The following is a 17,959-nucleotide window of genomic DNA, read 5'->3' as shown; positions in this document are numbered from 1 at the left end:
TTACCCTGAACATGTATTTGTCCCTAATGCTAGTAGGTCTTATGTCTGGTTTCCCAAGTATATGGCCTCAGATGTCAGCGGGAGATATATCCTCGATATGTCCTCTATATATTCCTCATCTCTTCTAAGTAAAGGTTAATTATGGGGTAATCCCAGAAAGCTCAGGCCTGATTGACTCTGGGTTTGCGACACAACACAACAGTTTTTTATCTCTGTATTTTTTTGCTGTGTTATAGAATCTTTATATTTTGAATTCTATGGTTTCCCAGCCATTTTCTCTCCAAGCAGGCTCTTTTGAAACTCTATGAACTCATGGAGAATCTGTGCAGTGTGTGTGTAACAGTTTAATTCACTGATGAATACAATGAGATTGGGGTAAAAGGAGTGAGGAGAGTTTATCCTGCCACTCCGCTGCGCTTCCTGGTTGCTAAGCGACTAGCGTCTCTGGTTACCATTCTGCCCCATAATGCACCACTTCTCATGGAGCCTTTGAGGTAACTCGTTAGTAAAATGTAACGCAGTGTCGCAGGTGTTGGTGGATGTTGTAATCGCGTAGTTACCTTCACTGTCTATAAACAAATAAACAGAAAAGACTCAACGTTTAAGTTTCGTTGAAGGTAACGACGTCAAGCTAGTAGCTACACTGCTAACGCTACTAGCATCGTAGCTAGGTTTGCTAACACCATTTGAGCCCACCACGGTGGACGCTTCTTCATAAAGGGTTGGTTTATTTTAATATTCGTGCTAACTCAACCCATAGCTAGCTGATAAATGTTTAATGTGTTAAGCGGAGTCCGCAGCTCGTATGTGAGCTCTAACTTGGAGTTAAACCTGTTTCTAGGTGTATGGACTAAACATAATAAAAGATGGAGAGGGAAACGCACAACTGCGTAGTCTTCAACGCTTCTAAAAGAGAAGTGTTCACCGCCAACAATGGATACAAATCCATGCAGAAGAGACTACGAGCCCAGTGGAAAATCCAGAGGTGAGTAAAGCGTGGAGCTGGAACACTAACCTCTGTCTGCTGTGTTTGTCTACGTGCTTCAGGATCGAACAGCGTCTGAAGCGTCTGTGGAAAACAAAAGATAGAAATAAACGATGTGTTCCACAGCATGAAAGATGAGCTGTCTATGGAGAGGCTACATGGCGTCAAGTTGTGGATCTCTGCAGGTCCGAGAGAGAAGTTCACAGCATCAGAGGTGATGAAGGATGACAGGATGTCTTATTTCAGTAGTTTATTAGTTGTATCAGTTTATTTGATGTGATTTTCAACTTATGTGATTCAACAAAAGGCTCAGGGGGGAGGCGGAAGTGAAACACTTGCCAGCGGGTTTTCACACAAGTATGTTTTTGACACTGTCCCCACGTGTTTCCAGCTGGAGGTGCTGAAGCACTACCTGGATGGAGGAGGAAACGTCCTGGTCATGCTCGGTGAAGGAGGAGAAATCAAATATGACACTAACATCAACTTTCTCCTGGAGGAGTTTGGAATACTGGTCAACAATGGTGCGTATGGAGATTACTGAAAGGACAGATGAGATCAGTCAGAAGTGTTTTTATTATCATTTTATGGAATCATGTATTTTCTTATTTCTCTCCATGTCTGCTGCAGATGCTGTTGTGAGGAATGTGTATTACAAATACTTCCACCCTAAGGAGGCGCTTGTGTCCAATGGTGTATTGAACAGGTTTGCTGCTGCAGCATGTTGTTTTTCTTATGCAAACATATTCCAATCAATCCCTGTTTGTTTGTAACCAACAGAGCCTGTTAAAATGTAATCGTATTGTCTACCAGCTGATGTGCATCTGAGTTTTCTGCTTCTCTCTTGTCTAGAGAGATCAGTCGGGCTGCTGGCAAAGTGGTCACAGGAATCATTGAAGATGAAAATGTTGGCAACAATGCACAGTAAATGATTTGTCTATAAACTACATAGCCTGTACCATTTCGTATTAAGATTTGTGAGCTGGTTTTGAACACAAGCGTTTCTGTTTGTTTGTGTAGGGCTCTGACATTTGTGTACCCGTACGGAGCCACACTGAGTGTGATAAAGCCGGCCATGCCAGTTCTTTCTACTGGATCAGTCTGCTTCCCCCTCAACAGGCCCGTCTTGGCCTTCTATCAAGGAAAGGTCAGAGGCTCAATGTAGCTTTCATACTCACTCAGAGCACATATAATAGTTATGAATTTATACATGTGAGGTGATATTCAAAGATGTCTTGTATCTTATGAAGGAGGCTGGCAAACTGGTTGTGCTGGGTTCGTGCCACATGTTCAGTGATCAATACATCGACAAAGAAGAGAACAGTAAAATCATGGTGAGTCCATTCGACGTTCAAAGATTTCTTAATGAACACATCAGATGTTAAGAGTTGTTTTCTGCTCTCCTGTGGACTGTGAGTCTGTTTTTGTGCACAAACAGTTATTATTTTCATTCTAGGATGTCATGCTCCAGTGGCTCATGACTGACAATATCCAGCTGAATCAGATTGATGCAGAAGACCCAGAGGTGAGGATGTACACTCGATAGGAGAATGGCGTCATTATTATTGTCTTTCAAATTAGCTGGGGCCTGTACTACAAAGCGAGGTAACTGGCTTATCAGTGTAAGTTCAAGGAAAACTTTGTGGCATCATGAGTAACTTCATGGTTAACTGGTACTACAGAAGGTTAGGTTTGACCAAAAGTATGCTGCAACTTAAAACCGCGCTGAGCTGTTTTTGTCCAAGGTCGACTCAGTGTTGCCCTGTAAAAGCAGCGCCCTCCTCACACAATCTTAAAACCCAGTCGGTATCATATGATTATGAGAAGCTTGATCTGCAGGAGAGGCTATTAAACGATGATCAGAATCCACTGGTCTCATAACATAGATTATTATTTGAGGGAATTCAGTTTGTTGACTTCTAGGACCAGACGTCTCTAATGCCACTCATCGGAGTAATGTCCTGACTGTCCAACATCCACATGATCAATATTACTATATCTGTGCAGTTCACAGGTAGTACTTACTTTCACTAAGCTGCTGGATGCATGTCAAGTGTTCTGATGATCATGAATGTTTTTCATGCAATCGCAGGTCATCTACACAAAAAAATACCATTATAACAAATATTTGTAGTAAGCACACCTACACACAGAACACAATTTTCTATCGGATAGATGCCATGAGAACGAATTGAGCAAAAGAAACAGAGATATAACCCTGCTGCATCTGCATCAACACTATTTTTAAACCTGTTTTCAGATGCTCTGTTGAAAGAGACATTTTCAAATAAAGTTTGTCCATGAACTGTCTTTGACATGTCAGACCTACAGTCAACATTTAGACAAGACACATGTGGACGGTTTCTTTCTGCCCGAGTGCATTTTGTACATTTTTTGTTAAATTTATGACCTTTGACCTCTTTGATCCATGTTTTTGCGAAGATTAACACAGAGGTGACACTTTCTATGTGTGAATTAGGACTGATAACTGAATAAGGAGCTTCACACAGGTGCATTAGATTCATATAGAAGGAATCATGCATTATACAATGTGCAACTTAGATATTTTCCTTTTGTTTAGCGCTTTTAAATCATTAGGGCCTTTGTATGAGGTGTGTGTAAATGTGTGAACCCAATGAACAAGTGTTGACACATTAATAAGAGAGAACTTCTGCTGTACTGAAGGTGATGAGGAAGATCAAGTGGATCCAGTTCCATCAATTTTGACTTTATTTAGAAAAACTGTAATGATGATAATTGTTTATACAGATCACTTTACATTGTGGTTGTAGCTAAAACTTTTGTTAGAATCAATTAAAAACATCATACAGACAATATAATGACCAAGTACTTTAGGGAGAATTTTAGATTCATTCATCTGCTCAGCATCAAAGTGCACTCATGAAATGCACTACACGGGTTTGTGCGGCCAAACCCCCTTTATGCACACAGACACGCATACTCACATAAGTTAAAACGGATTCAACAGACCAACATCTGAACCAGCTTCGTTGTATTCTTTAACACTGTGTCATTGAACCAGGGTTTGTTAACCCCGAGTTAGATCAGAGTGAGTAATATCACCTTGGTAGTACAGGCCCCTGATCTCCAGCTCACCCTTTTCTCCCTTAGATCACAGATTACACCATGTTGCCAGACACAGGGTGCTTGTCAGAGCAGCTCAGAGTGTGTTTACAAGAGGGTGATGAAAACCCCAGGGACTTCACCTCTCTCTTTGACATGTCGTTGTTCAATTTGTCAACTGACACCTTACCCCAAGTCATCAGGTGAGAATGCAAACGATACTTGACAACATTAATCCATCATTACAGCTCATCTTCCTGTCTAAGAAAAAAAATAAAATTTTTACACAGTGCCTACAAACAGCTTAATGTGAAAGACGAGCCACTTCAGCTGATCACACCACAGTTTGAGACTCCACTGCCTCAGCTTCAACCTGCTGTAAGTTTCAACCCTGCATTTGTGTTCCAGTGTTTAACACACTTCATCTCCAGTCATCTGCAAATCAAAGCCCCACCAGTCTAAACCCACAAGTGGATCTTGCCTCGTTTTTAGGTCTTTCCACCTGCCCTGAGTGATCTACCTCCACCCATGTTGGACTTGTTTGATCTGGATGAAACGTTCTCTTCTGAGAAAGTGCGGCTAGCACAGCTCACCAATAAATGTGAGTTTGTTTCTGAAAACGATCTAATTATCTGGTCAGTTGAAAATGATTTACGCCCTGTTCAGACCTGGTATTAACATTCATCCTGACTGATCACAAGTGGTCAGCAGTGCAGGTACAAATGTACCCAGATGTGTCAATGAATCGTGGGACCACCTACTATGTAGACATGTTTTTACTTTTCTACGATGATGTGTTTGTTGTAACAATATCATTAGCCACCACATGATAAAAAAAATAAAATAAAAGTAAAATCTTTCTTCAGACTGGCCAACACAAACGTCATCATCAGGCACAGCTATATAGTAAGACGGTAAAAATAAGTTGGTCTTCGAACACAAATGTCCCTAATTATTTGCGTATAGAGCATTTTAATATCAGGTATGAACAAACTGTACTTAACACTGTAAACTTTTGATCAATATCTCAGGACGGATGTTAATACCAGGTGTGAACAGGGCCACAGAAAGATTATCTGTTCTAATCGAACTGGTTCTGGTCACAGGTACAGACGACGATCTGGAGTTCTATGTGCGTAAATGTGGGGAAATTCTGGGTGTGACTCCAAAGTTGGATAAAGAGCAGAGGGATGCCAAGCACATCTTGGAACACATTTTCTTTCAGGTTGTAGAGTTTAGGAAACTCAATCAGGTGAGAGAGAGAACTTTTAAATGTCCTACAAGCAACTTTATTTCTGTCTTGAAGGACTTCTAAAAGTTCACTTCCCTTTTGCAGGAGCATGACGTCGACACAGAGGCACGATTCACTCCAGTGTGAATCGATTCAAGCAACATCTTCAAGCCTTTTCAATATACAGGTGCAGCTCAAAAAAAAAAAAATCTGAATACCATGACTGTAATTTAAGTCAAAGAGTGAAACTTTCATATAGGAAAAAAAAAAAAACACTTGATATATTTCACATATTTATTAAGTTTCACTTTGGACTTTTTAATTTTGAGATGCACCTGTTCCATGACCAAGCTGATTCTTACAGAGACCAAGAAAATTCACATGATCATGGACTTGCACTTCAACAACATGGTACTGTTGCGTTTACCAACTGTGTATATAGTTAGTAATCTTTATATCCCTTTTGTATGCAATCATGTAAAAAAAAAAATTGTTAAAATAAACTAAAGCAAATAAAGTTGTCACTTTTATTTAAATATTCAAATCTTTAAAAACATTGTTGTAGACAGACAGCTCCACATGGATCGTGTGATAAAACAAGATGAATTGATGTTGCCAACGCATACAATGAGGAATCTTTAACAACTGTTGTTGAACATTGTACCTTTATATCGTCCAGTACGTTTAAGATTCACACTGCGTCATCTTGGCTCCATGGTGGGTGCAGAGGAAGACAAGGTACAGCCAGAGACAACAATCTTTACTTTCAAACATCCCAATTTTCCGTGTGTTAGGGTGGACGTAATCAGGGGGAAACTTCAGCCAGCGAAGGTTGTGTAGACGGAGGTTTCGGACTCCATGTTGACTCCAGAGTGCTGGACTCAATGCAAGGTTTTGGGCTGTTGCTCTCTGATTTAATCAGAGACACATCCCATGACATTTGAGAGGCAGCGAGATCACTGAACGACTGGTCAAACAAAGCAGCTTTTTGTCGCTTCTGAAGGAGCACGTAGGGAGTGGAGGACTTTCCCTGTAAAGGAACGGCCAGGTGACAGTTGTCCTTCTCTTGAGTATTCAGGTTGTTCACTGCAATTGTGACAGTGGGAGAAATGGGGTCTGATGACAGGCAGAGAAAAGCCAGGCTCGACAGCCTGGGGTCAGATCCATCAGCTAACGTTTCATTTGATGCCCTTGACGTGGACAGCTGCTCCAGCGACAAAGACGACATCAAACTCTGTTCACCAAAGAACTTCCTGTCAAGCTCCGATGGAGATGAACACTCGAAGCTTTTCATATCTAGGAAGTCAAATGTCACACATCATCTGATCAGATTAAAATGAATCTATCTGCAGAATAAAACCAATTTTCTTACCTGTAATGACGATAGCTTTCTCCATTGTTTCCCTGGCCCTGTGAGTGTCAGCTGAGGTCCAGGTGGGTTTTATCTGAGGCTGCATGTTAATTGACTCAGCTGGAGAATGAACAGGTCATCAGTCTGAAGGAGGCGGGGGGGAATCCAAGCCTCAAGTCATAGGCAGATCAGGCTCGGACATGTTTTAGATGTTTGTTTTACGTTTTTCATATTTTCATTCTAATTTATTTAGTTTGTGTAAAAAATATTCAAATTAAGAATTTGTTTAAGGAAACAAAACAAACTAAATTAGGTCCCTAACTAATATTAATTTATTGTATGAAATTGTATTTATAACCTTTTTAATTTGATCATTTTATAAGTCTTTAAACTGCTCACTTTGTACAAACATTTTCAATTTATAATAATATAACAAAGGGAATAGCTGATTTGAGAGATTAAAACCAGTAAATCTTTTGATACTTGATTTAAGTGATTAACTGTCAGAATGATTGCTTGTCGTGTGTTGGAAGCGTCATCAACCCCCTCATGGTGAATCCAGCAGGGGGTCTCCTGCTGTGCTCATATCGGCTTCTCCAGACTTTCTGTGGACTCTATACTCTACAGAAAGTCTGCAGAAACTCTGGAGCCTCTTCTTATGTCATTTGCATTCACACATACACCTTCTCCTGAAGATCTTTATAGTTCAGTGCATGTATAAAGCAGCTTTTGTCAAGCCAGCCTGTGAGGTTGGTTTCTTGGCTGGATATGATGCAGATTAAGTGACGTCCTGCAGGTTCAAGTGTATTAGCGTTCAAGACTAAACGTGCAACAGGTGTTTGATTTCACAGAGCTTCCTCGTGTGTATATGTTTGTGTGTGTTCTTTGAGTTGATATTGACGTTAACAGTGTCGTCACTGTAGCAGACACTACACAGCTGCCTCACTGCCACACTCTGCAGTCGTTTGAACAGCATTTCTCATGCGTTCGCTGAACAGGAGAAACACTTTTGTTTTTTAAATGGGAAATGTAGTATAATGCATCTCCACCAAAAGACAGATGTTTACTTCTGCGACCCCTGGGCTGTGCTCCACCTCTTTTCCACAACCACTGTGTCCAGAACAAGGGGTAGACTATTGTCTTATTTCTCTGAATCATCTCCCTTTTGTGTAAAGGAATCCTTCAAATGTTTTTTTATATTAACACGGTTAAATACACAGTTCAAGTTCTCTATGCCCTGGGTCTTTGGTTTGTGGTCACACCCAAACATCTTCAGAAACAGGTTGGACTGTAGATATCATAAAGCACAAAGCGTTGATTTATTGAAGTATCCCTTGGCTGCCCCTGGCATGTGAACAGCATATCTGTCTTGGAGTGATTTCCAAATATTACTCCAGTCTTCTACTTTACAGTCAGGGAACACGACTTTGCAACTACTTACAAGCTTTCTGCCCTTGTCTGCAGGAACATGGAGTCTCCAGTTTGAATGTGGCAGCAAAGTGTGCGTGCTTCGCAGCCTGTTGTGGCTCGGCCCGACCCTCTACCACGTGCCAATGATGCCACAGCACGGATACATCTACACCGGTGATGGGACCAAGAATTTGGACCTTCCCTTCACACTTATAGACGTATTTCAAGCTGTAGTTTTTTCATATATCTCTGCTGTTCAAGTCAATCTGCTGTCTGTTCTATACAACATATTGCACGACTTTTTGTCTTCCCTTAAAACAAATAAAGTGAGGGGGTTCAGATATGCACTTTGTGTCTACAAGCTTTCTCTTGTATTTAGTTCTCATGCATAAAGGGTATTCCTACACAGAAACAACATTTTATTTGCACATCTGTGTTGCCTGGAGTTTACACAGTCAACATACCACCTACTTTGAATGTGTAACACTGACCCAGTTGTTGTTCACATTAAGTTGTCAGTGAGTTCACTTCAGCATTTTATTGGTCCATGCCATGTTAATTCTCTTATTTTTGTCTAATGATCATTTATTTAATGATGTGCCTGTGCCAAACTTGAGACTCCTAACAGCGTTACAGAACAAATAACATATAAATGTTTTTTCAAAGCCAAAGAAAACCAGTCTCTATGGAAAAAGAAATTGACTAGTCAGCACATAATGTAGATGAGCGTTTTTTGATACCCACCCTTGGTTTCCCTAAAGATCAAGGAGAACAAGGAAAGATGTTCTTTTTTTCTCTTAAGTTTTGGTTCCTCATATTGCTTAGTAATTGTGTTTTTTGAGCTGCATTCAAAAATTAAGTGATATTACTGTTGGATACGTGGAGGCTATATCACATGTCCTTCTGTCAAAAACCTTTTGAGGACATCATTATTACTTTGCACTGTAACAATGTGCAACAAGTGATAAGTGGACTGCATTACCATCTGTACAGTCCGGTATTTCCATATGTATATTTATGTAGCCTATTGTGCATATCTTTATCTGATTCAGTATCTGGTCTTTTTCTGCAGATATGCAAATCAGATAGTTTTTTGAATGTATTGTTAATTTCCATTCATCAGCAAAATTAGTAGAAAATGTCTTTCCTTCACTTGTCTTTAGTCTAGCAGCTTTAGGTCTCGTGGTATAGACAATTTTAAGGTGTGTTAGCTTATAGTGTTTTATATAACAAATACTAAGTCAGCTGTACTTTCCGATCCACAGTACAGTCTCGGCCCGAGTTACTAATGTATCATTAGCCAATTAATATTTGTGCCTTCTGAACTTCAAAGATGTTTTAAATATTAAAGTCAATTTAACCCAGTCCTTACTACAATCCCACTGCTATCTTTGACACATGTAAGACCTGCTGTTTGTGTCTGTTATTGCAGCTCTGTAGCCCTTTTTAAGGTTCCATTATTAACATTTATCATCACTGACACAATATGTCATTACAATAGACAATGCTATAATTTAATGCTTTAATTAGGTATTATGATCTGCATTTGCACAAATTACTCAAACATAGAAAAATAATGGACGATTATATACACATGAATGTCTATCTGTCATCAAAAGCAGCACTTCTTTTTATTTTTCAAGTTGTACTTGGTAACCTTGGTGGAGATGCACTTGAAATTACTGGTTAGCCAGGAAAGTATAAATAACAGTTTGCTTCAATATCAGTACATTTGACTTTATTTTAAGTGGATAAGCCAGCCTGTATCAATATTGCTGTCCATGGAGTCATTGTCAACTGAATTCATATAAAAACTGAAGAGAATAAAACTTGATTAAAAAGTAGTAGGTCAGTAGCTGTTTGTCATTAGTCTAGTATTTGCACTCATGCTTTTACACCATAGAAGTTCATAACTAAAAAAAATATTTTGAAGTTGAAGGAGTAAAAATGTTTCTATTTTAAAATAAGTCTATTTTAAATATTCTTATGGATGTAAGTGTATTTAACTAAGAGTCCTTGCCTATGAGATTGTGCCATAAGGAAAACATTTGGGCCAAAGTCAACTTAATGACAGTAAATAAAACTGTAAATGCTTTATATGCAATTGGAAAGTAAAATTGTGTGTGTCTCTCTTTGCTGTCTTGTAACACAAAAACACTGAACACACTTATTCAGCCTAGAGAGAATAACTGTGCCTGGTCCTACCGTTACTAAAAACTTTGATCCTTTGTGGTGTTTCCATCTACTGTGGATACAGTCAATAAATTGTTACATGAACAGTGGGATCTCTGTGCATCATTGCTATCATGGAGTTATTCACCATCTTATGTAGAATTTAAGGCAAGGGTATGAACAAATTAAAATTTATCCTTTGGGTTATCACAGTTTACTCAGGCACAGTATCAGTCACACTGTAACTGATACTGGGAATAAAGTCTTTGAGTTCTTACCTATCCATAGACACCAAGATCATGCATATGGATCTCACTTCTTGATTCATTTTGAGTCCAACCCCCCGAGAGCGAACAAACTATCTAATAAACTTTCATAAACCAGTACATATCTCATTGAATAAATCACAAACAGCAGTAGTTGCTCTCGTGCAGAGACATTTTGGGGGGCAGGGGCTCAAGTGATAAATAGGGCACTTCTCATAATTATTTATAAAAAAAATGTTTTAAAACCAAAGGTTAAATATAGGATCATATCTATGACTTACTTAACTATTTTAATACCCTCATCCTCACAATTGTTAAATACTCAACAGTTCACAAAGACAATGGTCTTCTTTAGTATTTACTAGGTTTATTACAAGAGCAGGCAACAACAAAGGAAACTATGCCACAATGTGCATGCTTTCTATCCTATTAGTTTCTAGTATATATTTAGAATAACACACACACACAGTAACTGATGGTGACAAAGACTTAGTTTCAGTACCTACAATTCCCTACTCTAACATTTGAGGGAGGGCTGTCTGTAGCATGTATTAATAAAGATTATCAGCAAACAACAAACTAGTAGAATAAGTAGTTATTAGATGAGGAGCCTACAATCAAAATTATGCAGTTTAAGGCAGGACACTACAGAAAAAAACATAATTTTTCCATGTACTGGTCAATTTTGAGATTTTGGTCTATTTTGCTTCCATGTCATCTTTCACTCTAATGGAAATAAAACTTTGTTTGTCTTATCACCACTCAGCTCCACACAAGAGAAGAGAAACCACCACAACTGGAAATAAGGTTTTCAATTCATAAATCATGACAGTGGCCTGTCCTTTGATGTAGAACATACAATCGTTATATTACCTTTGATGTTGCGTCCTGAATGAAAGGGAAGTACAGTAGTAGATGGATTGGTTGCAATGCACCGATCAAAGAAGAAGAAATATTCGAGTATTCGATAATATCATAACAATCGCGCTAACTCAACCTGTTGTGAGCTGATATTGCTATAATTTGTTCAAGAGAAACCTGTTTCTAACTCAACGTTTACCAGTCGGGTTTGGTGATTTAGTTCTTTAAAATGGAGAGCGAATCGCACAACCGCGTGATCTTTAACGCTTCTAAAAGAGAAGTTTTCACCATGAATAATGGATATAAATCAATGCAGAGGAAACTACAAGCTCAGGGGAAAATTCAGAGGTTAGTAAAATGTTCAGCTGGAACAAAACTACTCGCTTCGGCTTGAATACTTGCTGGAGCTTATGCAGTAATTTAATATAATTTAACATAAAAATAAACGATGTGTTCCACAGCATGAAACACGAGCTGTCTGCGAAGAAGCTGAAGGACGTCAAGTTGTGGATCACTGCAGGTCCGAGAGAGAAGTTCAAAGCATCAGAGGTGATGTATGATGACAGGATTTCAGTTTAGTTTATTTGATGTGATTTTCAACTTATGTGATTCAACAAAAGGCTCAGGGGGGAGGCGGAAGTGAAACACTTGCCAGCGGGTTTTCACACAAGTATGTTTTTGACACTGTCCCCACGTGTTTCCAGCTGGAGGTGCTGAAGCACTACCTGGATGGAGGAGGAAACGTCCTGGTCATGCTCGGTGAAGGAGGAGAAATCAAATATGACACTAACATCAACTTTCTCCTGGAGGAGTTTGGAATACTGGTCAACAATGGTGCGTATGGAGATTACTGAAAGGACAGATGAGATCAGTCAGAAGTGTTTTTATTATCATTTTATGGAATCATGTATTTTCTTATTTCTCTCCATGTCTGCTGCAGATGCTGTTGTGAGGAATGTGTATTACAAATACTTCCACCCTAAGGAGGCGCTTGTGTCCAATGGTGTATTGAACAGGTTTGCTGCTGCAGCATGTTGTTTTTCTTATGCAAACACATTCCAATCAATCCCTGTTTGTTTGTAACCTACAGAGACTATTAAAATGTAATCGTATTGTCTACCAGCTGATGTGCATCTGAGTTTTCTGCTTCTCTCTTGTCTAGAGAGATCAGTCGGGCTGCTGGCAAAGTGGTCACAGGAATCATTGAAGATGAAAATGTTGGCAACAATGCACAGTAAATGATTTGTCTATATACACTCCAAAGAGTTTATAATTTTGTGATAGGATTTGGGAGCTGGTTTTGAACACAAGCGTTTCTGTTTGTTTGTGTAGGGCTCTGACATTTGTGTACCCATACGGTGCCACACTAAATGTGATGAAGCCGGCTATGCCAGTTCTTTCTACTGGTTCAGACTGCTTCCCCCTCAACAGGCCTGTCTTGGCCTTCTATCAAGGAAAGGTCAGAGGCTCAATGTAGCTTTCATACTCACTCACAGCACAAATAATAGATATGAATTTATACTTGTGAGTTGATATTCAAAGATGTCTTGTATCTTATGAAGGAGGCTGGCAAACTGGTTGTGCTGGGTTCGTGCCACATGTTCAGTGACCAATACATCGACAAAGAAGAGAACAGTAAAATCATGGTGAGTCAATTTCACGTTCAAAGATTTCTTAATGAACACATCAGATGTTAAAGGGGACATAGCATGCAAATTCCACTTTGTTAGTGCTTCTACAGGTTAATGTGGGTATCTGGCATGTCTACCAACCCCAAAACTCTGTGAAAAAAACACGTTTTGTTATGGTTCCTCTAAGTCAGAAACGTCATGCTTGAGCGACTCGATTGAGCTTCCTGGGTTTTGTGTCGTAACAAGGCACTGGAAGTCTCCCTACATGGTCTTGGCCCACCACACTCGTTACGCCGGGTTTACACCGGACGCGGAAGCGCCGCTGCGAGGCAGCGCAGCGCCGTTCTCCAGCGCGCAGCCGCCTGGCTGTTCACACGGGACGAGCATTTCTCCGCTGGTCAGCCCCATAGACTGTATATATAAGGTCAGCCCGCGATTCTGCTTTCTCCGCTTGTTGTTGTACCCGTTGAATGTCGGGGTTCGGGGGTAAATGATGGTCTTCATAGCCCCCCCCCCACCCCTCTCTTTCTCTCTCTGTCTGTCTGCTTGTATGCTTGTAGTGGATGGGCAGAGGGGGACATTTAATTATGTGATTGGGAAAATTAAAACTCCAGGACAACAGAAGGGGAATACAAAGTATGGGATGCATATTTGATAATTTATATCATATAAAATATGTAATTTATATCGTTTAAAATCATGGGGGGAGAGGGGGAGGGGGGAGCTGGCTCATTAGCATTTAAAGGAACAGGCACTCAAAACAGGTCACTCTGTGGAGGGCTGTTTTATACAGGGTAAAAAGGGTGCTGTTTTATATGATCCTTGTGGTATTTTGACCAAAGTATGTTACAGACATTTCATTAAGACCCCAAGGAACCATATCAACTTGTGGTAAAATGGGCATGCTATGTCCCCTTTAAGAGTTATTATTTTCATTCTAGGATGTCATGCTCCAGTGGCTCATGACTGACAATATCCAGCTGAATCAGATTGATGCAGAACACCCAGAGGTGAGGATGTACACTCGATAGGAGAATGGCGTCATTATTATTGTCTCTCAAATTAACTGATCTCCATCTCACCTTTTTCTCCCCTAGATCACAGATTACACCATGTTGCCAGACACAGGGTTCTTGTCAGAGCAGCTCAGAGTGTGTTTACCAGAGGATGATGTAGACCCCAGGGACTTCACCTCTCTCTTTGACATGTCTTTGTTAAATTTTTCAACTGACACCTTACCCCAAGTCATCAGGTGAGAATGCAAACTATACCTGACATCATTATTCCATCATTACAGCTCTTTATCTTCCTGTCTACGAATTTGTTTTCCCCCTGCAGTGCCTACAAACAGCTTAGTGTCAAAGACGAGCCACTTCAGCGGATCACACCACAGTTTGAGATTCTGCCTGAGCTTAAACCTGCTGTAAGTTTCACTCCTGCATTTGTGATCCAGTGTTTTCCACGCTTATCATTCAGTTCTAGTAATTTTCAAATCAAAGCCCCACCAGTGTAAACTCACAAGTGGATCTTGCCTCATTTTTAGGACTTTCCACCTGCAGTAAGTGATCTACCTCCACCTACGTTGGAACTGTTTGATCTGGAAAACGCCTTGCACAGCTCACCAATAAGTGTAAGTTTGTTACTGAAAAAAAATATGATCTGGTTAGTTTGAAGATGACTCACGCCCTGTTCACACCTGGTATTAACATTCATCCTGACTGATCCGATCACAAGTGGTCAGTGTCACGGAGTGCAGGTGTGAATGCATTCGAATGTATATCCAAAATTCTTGAAAAGGTGGTTCTGACCCAACTGCTAGATATGTGTGAGAATAATAACTTTTTTTCGACAAATTCCAGTCAGGCTTCCGTAAACTACACAGTACGGAGACTCCCCCCCCCCCTATAATTAGTAATGATTTACTAATGTCTGCCGATGCTGGTGATTGCACGGTATTACTGCTCCTTGACCTTAGTGCCGCATTTGACACCATTGATCATAACATTCTGATCAATAGACTAACGCAATGCGTCGGCATATCCGGCACTGCCCTTAGTTGGTTCAAGTCATATCTTAGACAAATATCCATTTCCATCAGAAATAACACCTCATCCTTGGCTCCACTGTTGTGTGGAGTACCACAAGGTTCCCTTCTTGGTCCCATCCTATTTTCACTCTACATGCTCCCATTAGGAAACGTCATCAGCCATTTGAATGGGATATCATACCATTCATATGCCGATGACACCCAAATATACTTGTCCTTCAAGCCAGACAACGTCAGCCGTGTGAGTGTCCTAACACAGTGCCTATCCGCCATTAAGGAATGGATTTCACTTAACTTCCTTCAGTTAAATTCCAATAAAACTGAAATAATAATCTTATTTTCATTACAACAATCAGTTTTACAACGTTCAAGTGTGATGTTCCTGATCTCTCTCTCTCTCTCTCCCGCCCCCCACCCCCATCTCTCTCTCTTTTCTACTCTCTCTATGCCACCTATCTCCCCCATTTTCTCTGCGCCCCCATAACCCTGCTGAGTCTGGTTCTGCCAGAGGTTTCTCCCAGTTAATGAGGGAGTTTTTTCTCTCCACAGTTGCCAAAGTCCTGCTCATTGTGGGAACTGTTGGGTTTTCTCTACAAACTAAAGGTCTCGACCTAATTATGTTATGATTTGGCTCTTTAATTGGACTGAACAGAATATCTTTTATTACAATCGATTCTTCATTTTGCCATGGACATTTGTGTGAAGCACTTTGTAACCTCGTTTAGATAAGTGCTATACAAATAAAGTTATTATTATTATTATTATTATTATTATTTTAATGTCAGGTGTGAACACATGTACTTAACACTGTCCACATGTGATCGATCTCTCAGGAGTCAGGACGGATGTTCATATCAGGTGTGAACAGGGCCACAGTAAGACTAAACTCTGTTCTAATCTAACTGTTTCTGGTCACAGGTACAGTCAACGATCATGAGTTGTGCGCAAACTTCTTGATGTGACTCCAAACTTAGATCAAGATCAGAGGGATTCCAAGCACACCTTGGAACACATTTTCCTCCAGGTTGGAGAGTTCCTTTGCAGGAGCATGACATCGTCAATGAGACATGATTTGCTCCGGTGTCAGTGGATTGTTGTTCATAATTTTCAACTCTGCCTTTTCAACATACAGGTTCAACAGTAGAATATAATTCAACAACTTGGTACTTTTGTGTTTTGAAATAAAAACATGTATATGATGTTTATAATCTCTCTTTTGTATTCAATTGTGGAAAAACACACTTTTATTTAAATATTCAAATATTTAAAAACATTTTGATTTAGACAAACAAGTCTGCATGAGTCCTCACTCATGGATCCAGTGATTAACAAAAATAAAATGAAATAAATATTTACACAGCAAACAATGATGAATCTTTAAGAATGGTTAACTTGTGCGTCCTACTTTTATATTATCATCCAGTACTCTAAAATCCACTGTCGCCTTTGATCCAAGGTAGGTGCAGAGGAAGACAATAATGTACAGCCATAGACAGTATCATTTTTTGCCTCCCTGCTATGCCACTGACTAGAGGCATTCTTTTTTCGAGATGTACGTTGGTATGTAATGATTCGATTTTGGCTGCCAAAGATCAACAGGTCACAGGGGCCTCAAGTATGTTTATGTTTTTCTTGAATGTGATCAGTTTGTGGGAATGTCTTTATTGTAGTTTTATGATGATTCACTTGTTATGGAAAAGGGGCACCAGCTCCCATCGGATAAAATTTATATAATTTAATTAATTATCAGTCCCAGATAATGTAGTTATTAATTATTGATTGTTCTCTACCTCAAAAGAACACACAATGCAACAACAGATATAAAAATATATGAGATTTATTGATTGACATCTATTAGGAAGGGAATATCTACAAGGATGATAACTTAGGGAATATTCAATTCAATATTCCTTCTCGGCTGGAATTCAGACCGTGGTTCGGCAGCTGGTTACATCAAGTTGGGTCGAGGTGGGGTCCCTTTGAGATGACGTCAGTTGTTCAGGGATGAGTGCTGCCAGGGGTGGCAGCTGTGAGGCCTCTTCTCCAGGCTCTCTCCTCAGGCACTGGGTGCCTGGATGAGACTGATGGTGCAGGTGTAGAGCCGGTGTATCTCTGACTGGTTGGTGTCAGAACCAGCGCTGATTAATTAAGTTCTATGCTTGACTTTGTCCTAAAAACTCTAAGAAACTTTGGCATTGATCATACAACATAAAATCTCCAAAAATATTTGAACAAGGTTGTAATTAAGTTTATAAAGGAAGATTAACAAAAATGAGCATTTGATGCAGTATTCTTCAGATTAGGTGGCTGTTGTTTGTCTTATAAAAAAATTAAATATCACACAGGAAAATTGAGTGATGTGAACAGACAAGCTACTTCTGTTGATAGTTTTAAGCGACAACTCAAGACCCATTTATGTTATCTTGCTTTTAATTAATTGTATCATTTTGTTAACACCATTGTCTATGAATTTGTTTACTTCTTATTATACCCTCTACTAGTTTTATGCTTTCATCCTAAGTCTTTGTTTTATTGCTAACATGCTCTTATTGATCTATCTTATTTCATGTCTTTGATTTTATTGTTTCACTATTTAAATGTATTATTATATTGTATCAATGTATTGAACATGTTCTTTCTGTTGCCATGTGATTTTTCTTTAACTAGGATCTGTTTGTATTGCAGATGTGTTGCGTGGCAACACTGGATGTGCTGGATTTCAGCTTCCTTCATCTCGCGATAAATCCGTGTTTTTTTGTTTGTTTGTTTTTTGTTTCCCATGCCCCGCCTCCGCAGCTTTATCCTTTAATTTACGTAGAGCTCCTCCTTTTCCACCAGACATTGGCGGCAGGTGGAAGTGAGCTGCTTGTCCCTTTGTTTCAGGAAAGACAAGCTTCTGTGTTTTAAGATCATCTGGCATCGAT

At 39.7% G+C, this 17,959-nt stretch overlaps 3 protein-coding genes across 5 annotated transcripts; 2 read left to right on the top strand and 1 right to left on the bottom strand.

Moving 5' to 3' along the window:
* The first annotated feature begins 415 nt into the window (after positions 1-415).
* On the top strand, positions 416-8,405 carry LOC118105374 (intraflagellar transport protein 52 homolog). 3 transcript variants are annotated; one of them, XM_035153070.2, is made up of 15 exons: positions 461-721; positions 842-985; positions 1,112-1,199; positions 1,377-1,506; positions 1,613-1,688; positions 1,835-1,906; positions 2,003-2,129; positions 2,233-2,316; positions 2,439-2,507; positions 4,115-4,269; positions 4,357-4,444; positions 4,559-4,667; positions 5,173-5,318; positions 5,403-5,484; positions 8,113-8,405. In XM_035153070.2, exons 2-14 carry the CDS (start codon positions 867-869, stop codon positions 5,442-5,444), a joined length of 1,305 nt encoding a protein of 434 aa, XP_035008961.1. In that variant the 5' UTR covers positions 461-721; positions 842-866; the 3' UTR covers positions 5,445-5,484; positions 8,113-8,405. The 3 variants fall into 3 exon arrangements, with proteins under 3 accessions (XP_035008962.1, XP_035008961.1, XP_035008960.1); XM_035153071.2 differs by lacking the exon at positions 8,113-8,405 and having other exon boundaries at positions 416-494; positions 5,403-5,814; XM_035153069.2 differs by lacking the exon at positions 8,113-8,405 and having other exon boundaries at positions 5,403-5,814.
* Positions 5,811-6,774, bottom strand: si:ch73-303b9.1. Its single transcript, XM_035153072.2, has 2 exons — positions 6,670-6,774; positions 5,811-6,593 (listed from the first exon to the last, which is right to left on the bottom strand). Exons 1-2 carry the CDS (start codon positions 6,752-6,754, stop codon positions 6,103-6,105), a joined length of 576 nt encoding a protein of 191 aa, XP_035008963.2. The 5' UTR covers positions 6,755-6,774; the 3' UTR covers positions 5,811-6,102.
* A 3,181-nt stretch (positions 8,406-11,586) lies between the features above and the next one.
* Positions 11,587-16,106, top strand: LOC118105059 (intraflagellar transport protein 52 homolog). The gene is given in 14 exon segments (XM_047339330.1): positions 11,587-11,705; positions 11,819-11,906; positions 12,062-12,191; positions 12,298-12,373; positions 12,520-12,591; positions 12,690-12,816; positions 12,920-13,003; positions 13,930-13,998; positions 14,086-14,240; positions 14,327-14,411; positions 14,532-14,589; positions 14,592-14,622; positions 15,954-16,072; positions 16,075-16,106. Coding segments are annotated over 14 exon segments (1,245 nt in total).
* Positions 16,107-17,959: the final 1,853 nt, after the last annotated feature.

This window comes from Hippoglossus stenolepis, chromosome 3 (assembly GCF_022539355.2).
Source record: "Hippoglossus stenolepis isolate QCI-W04-F060 chromosome 3, HSTE1.2, whole genome shotgun sequence".
In the NCBI taxonomy this organism is placed as follows: domain Eukaryota; kingdom Metazoa; phylum Chordata; class Actinopteri; order Pleuronectiformes; family Pleuronectidae; genus Hippoglossus; species Hippoglossus stenolepis.
Note: the sequence above shows the minus strand (reverse complement) of the source record. Positions and strands in the feature narration are given on the sequence as shown.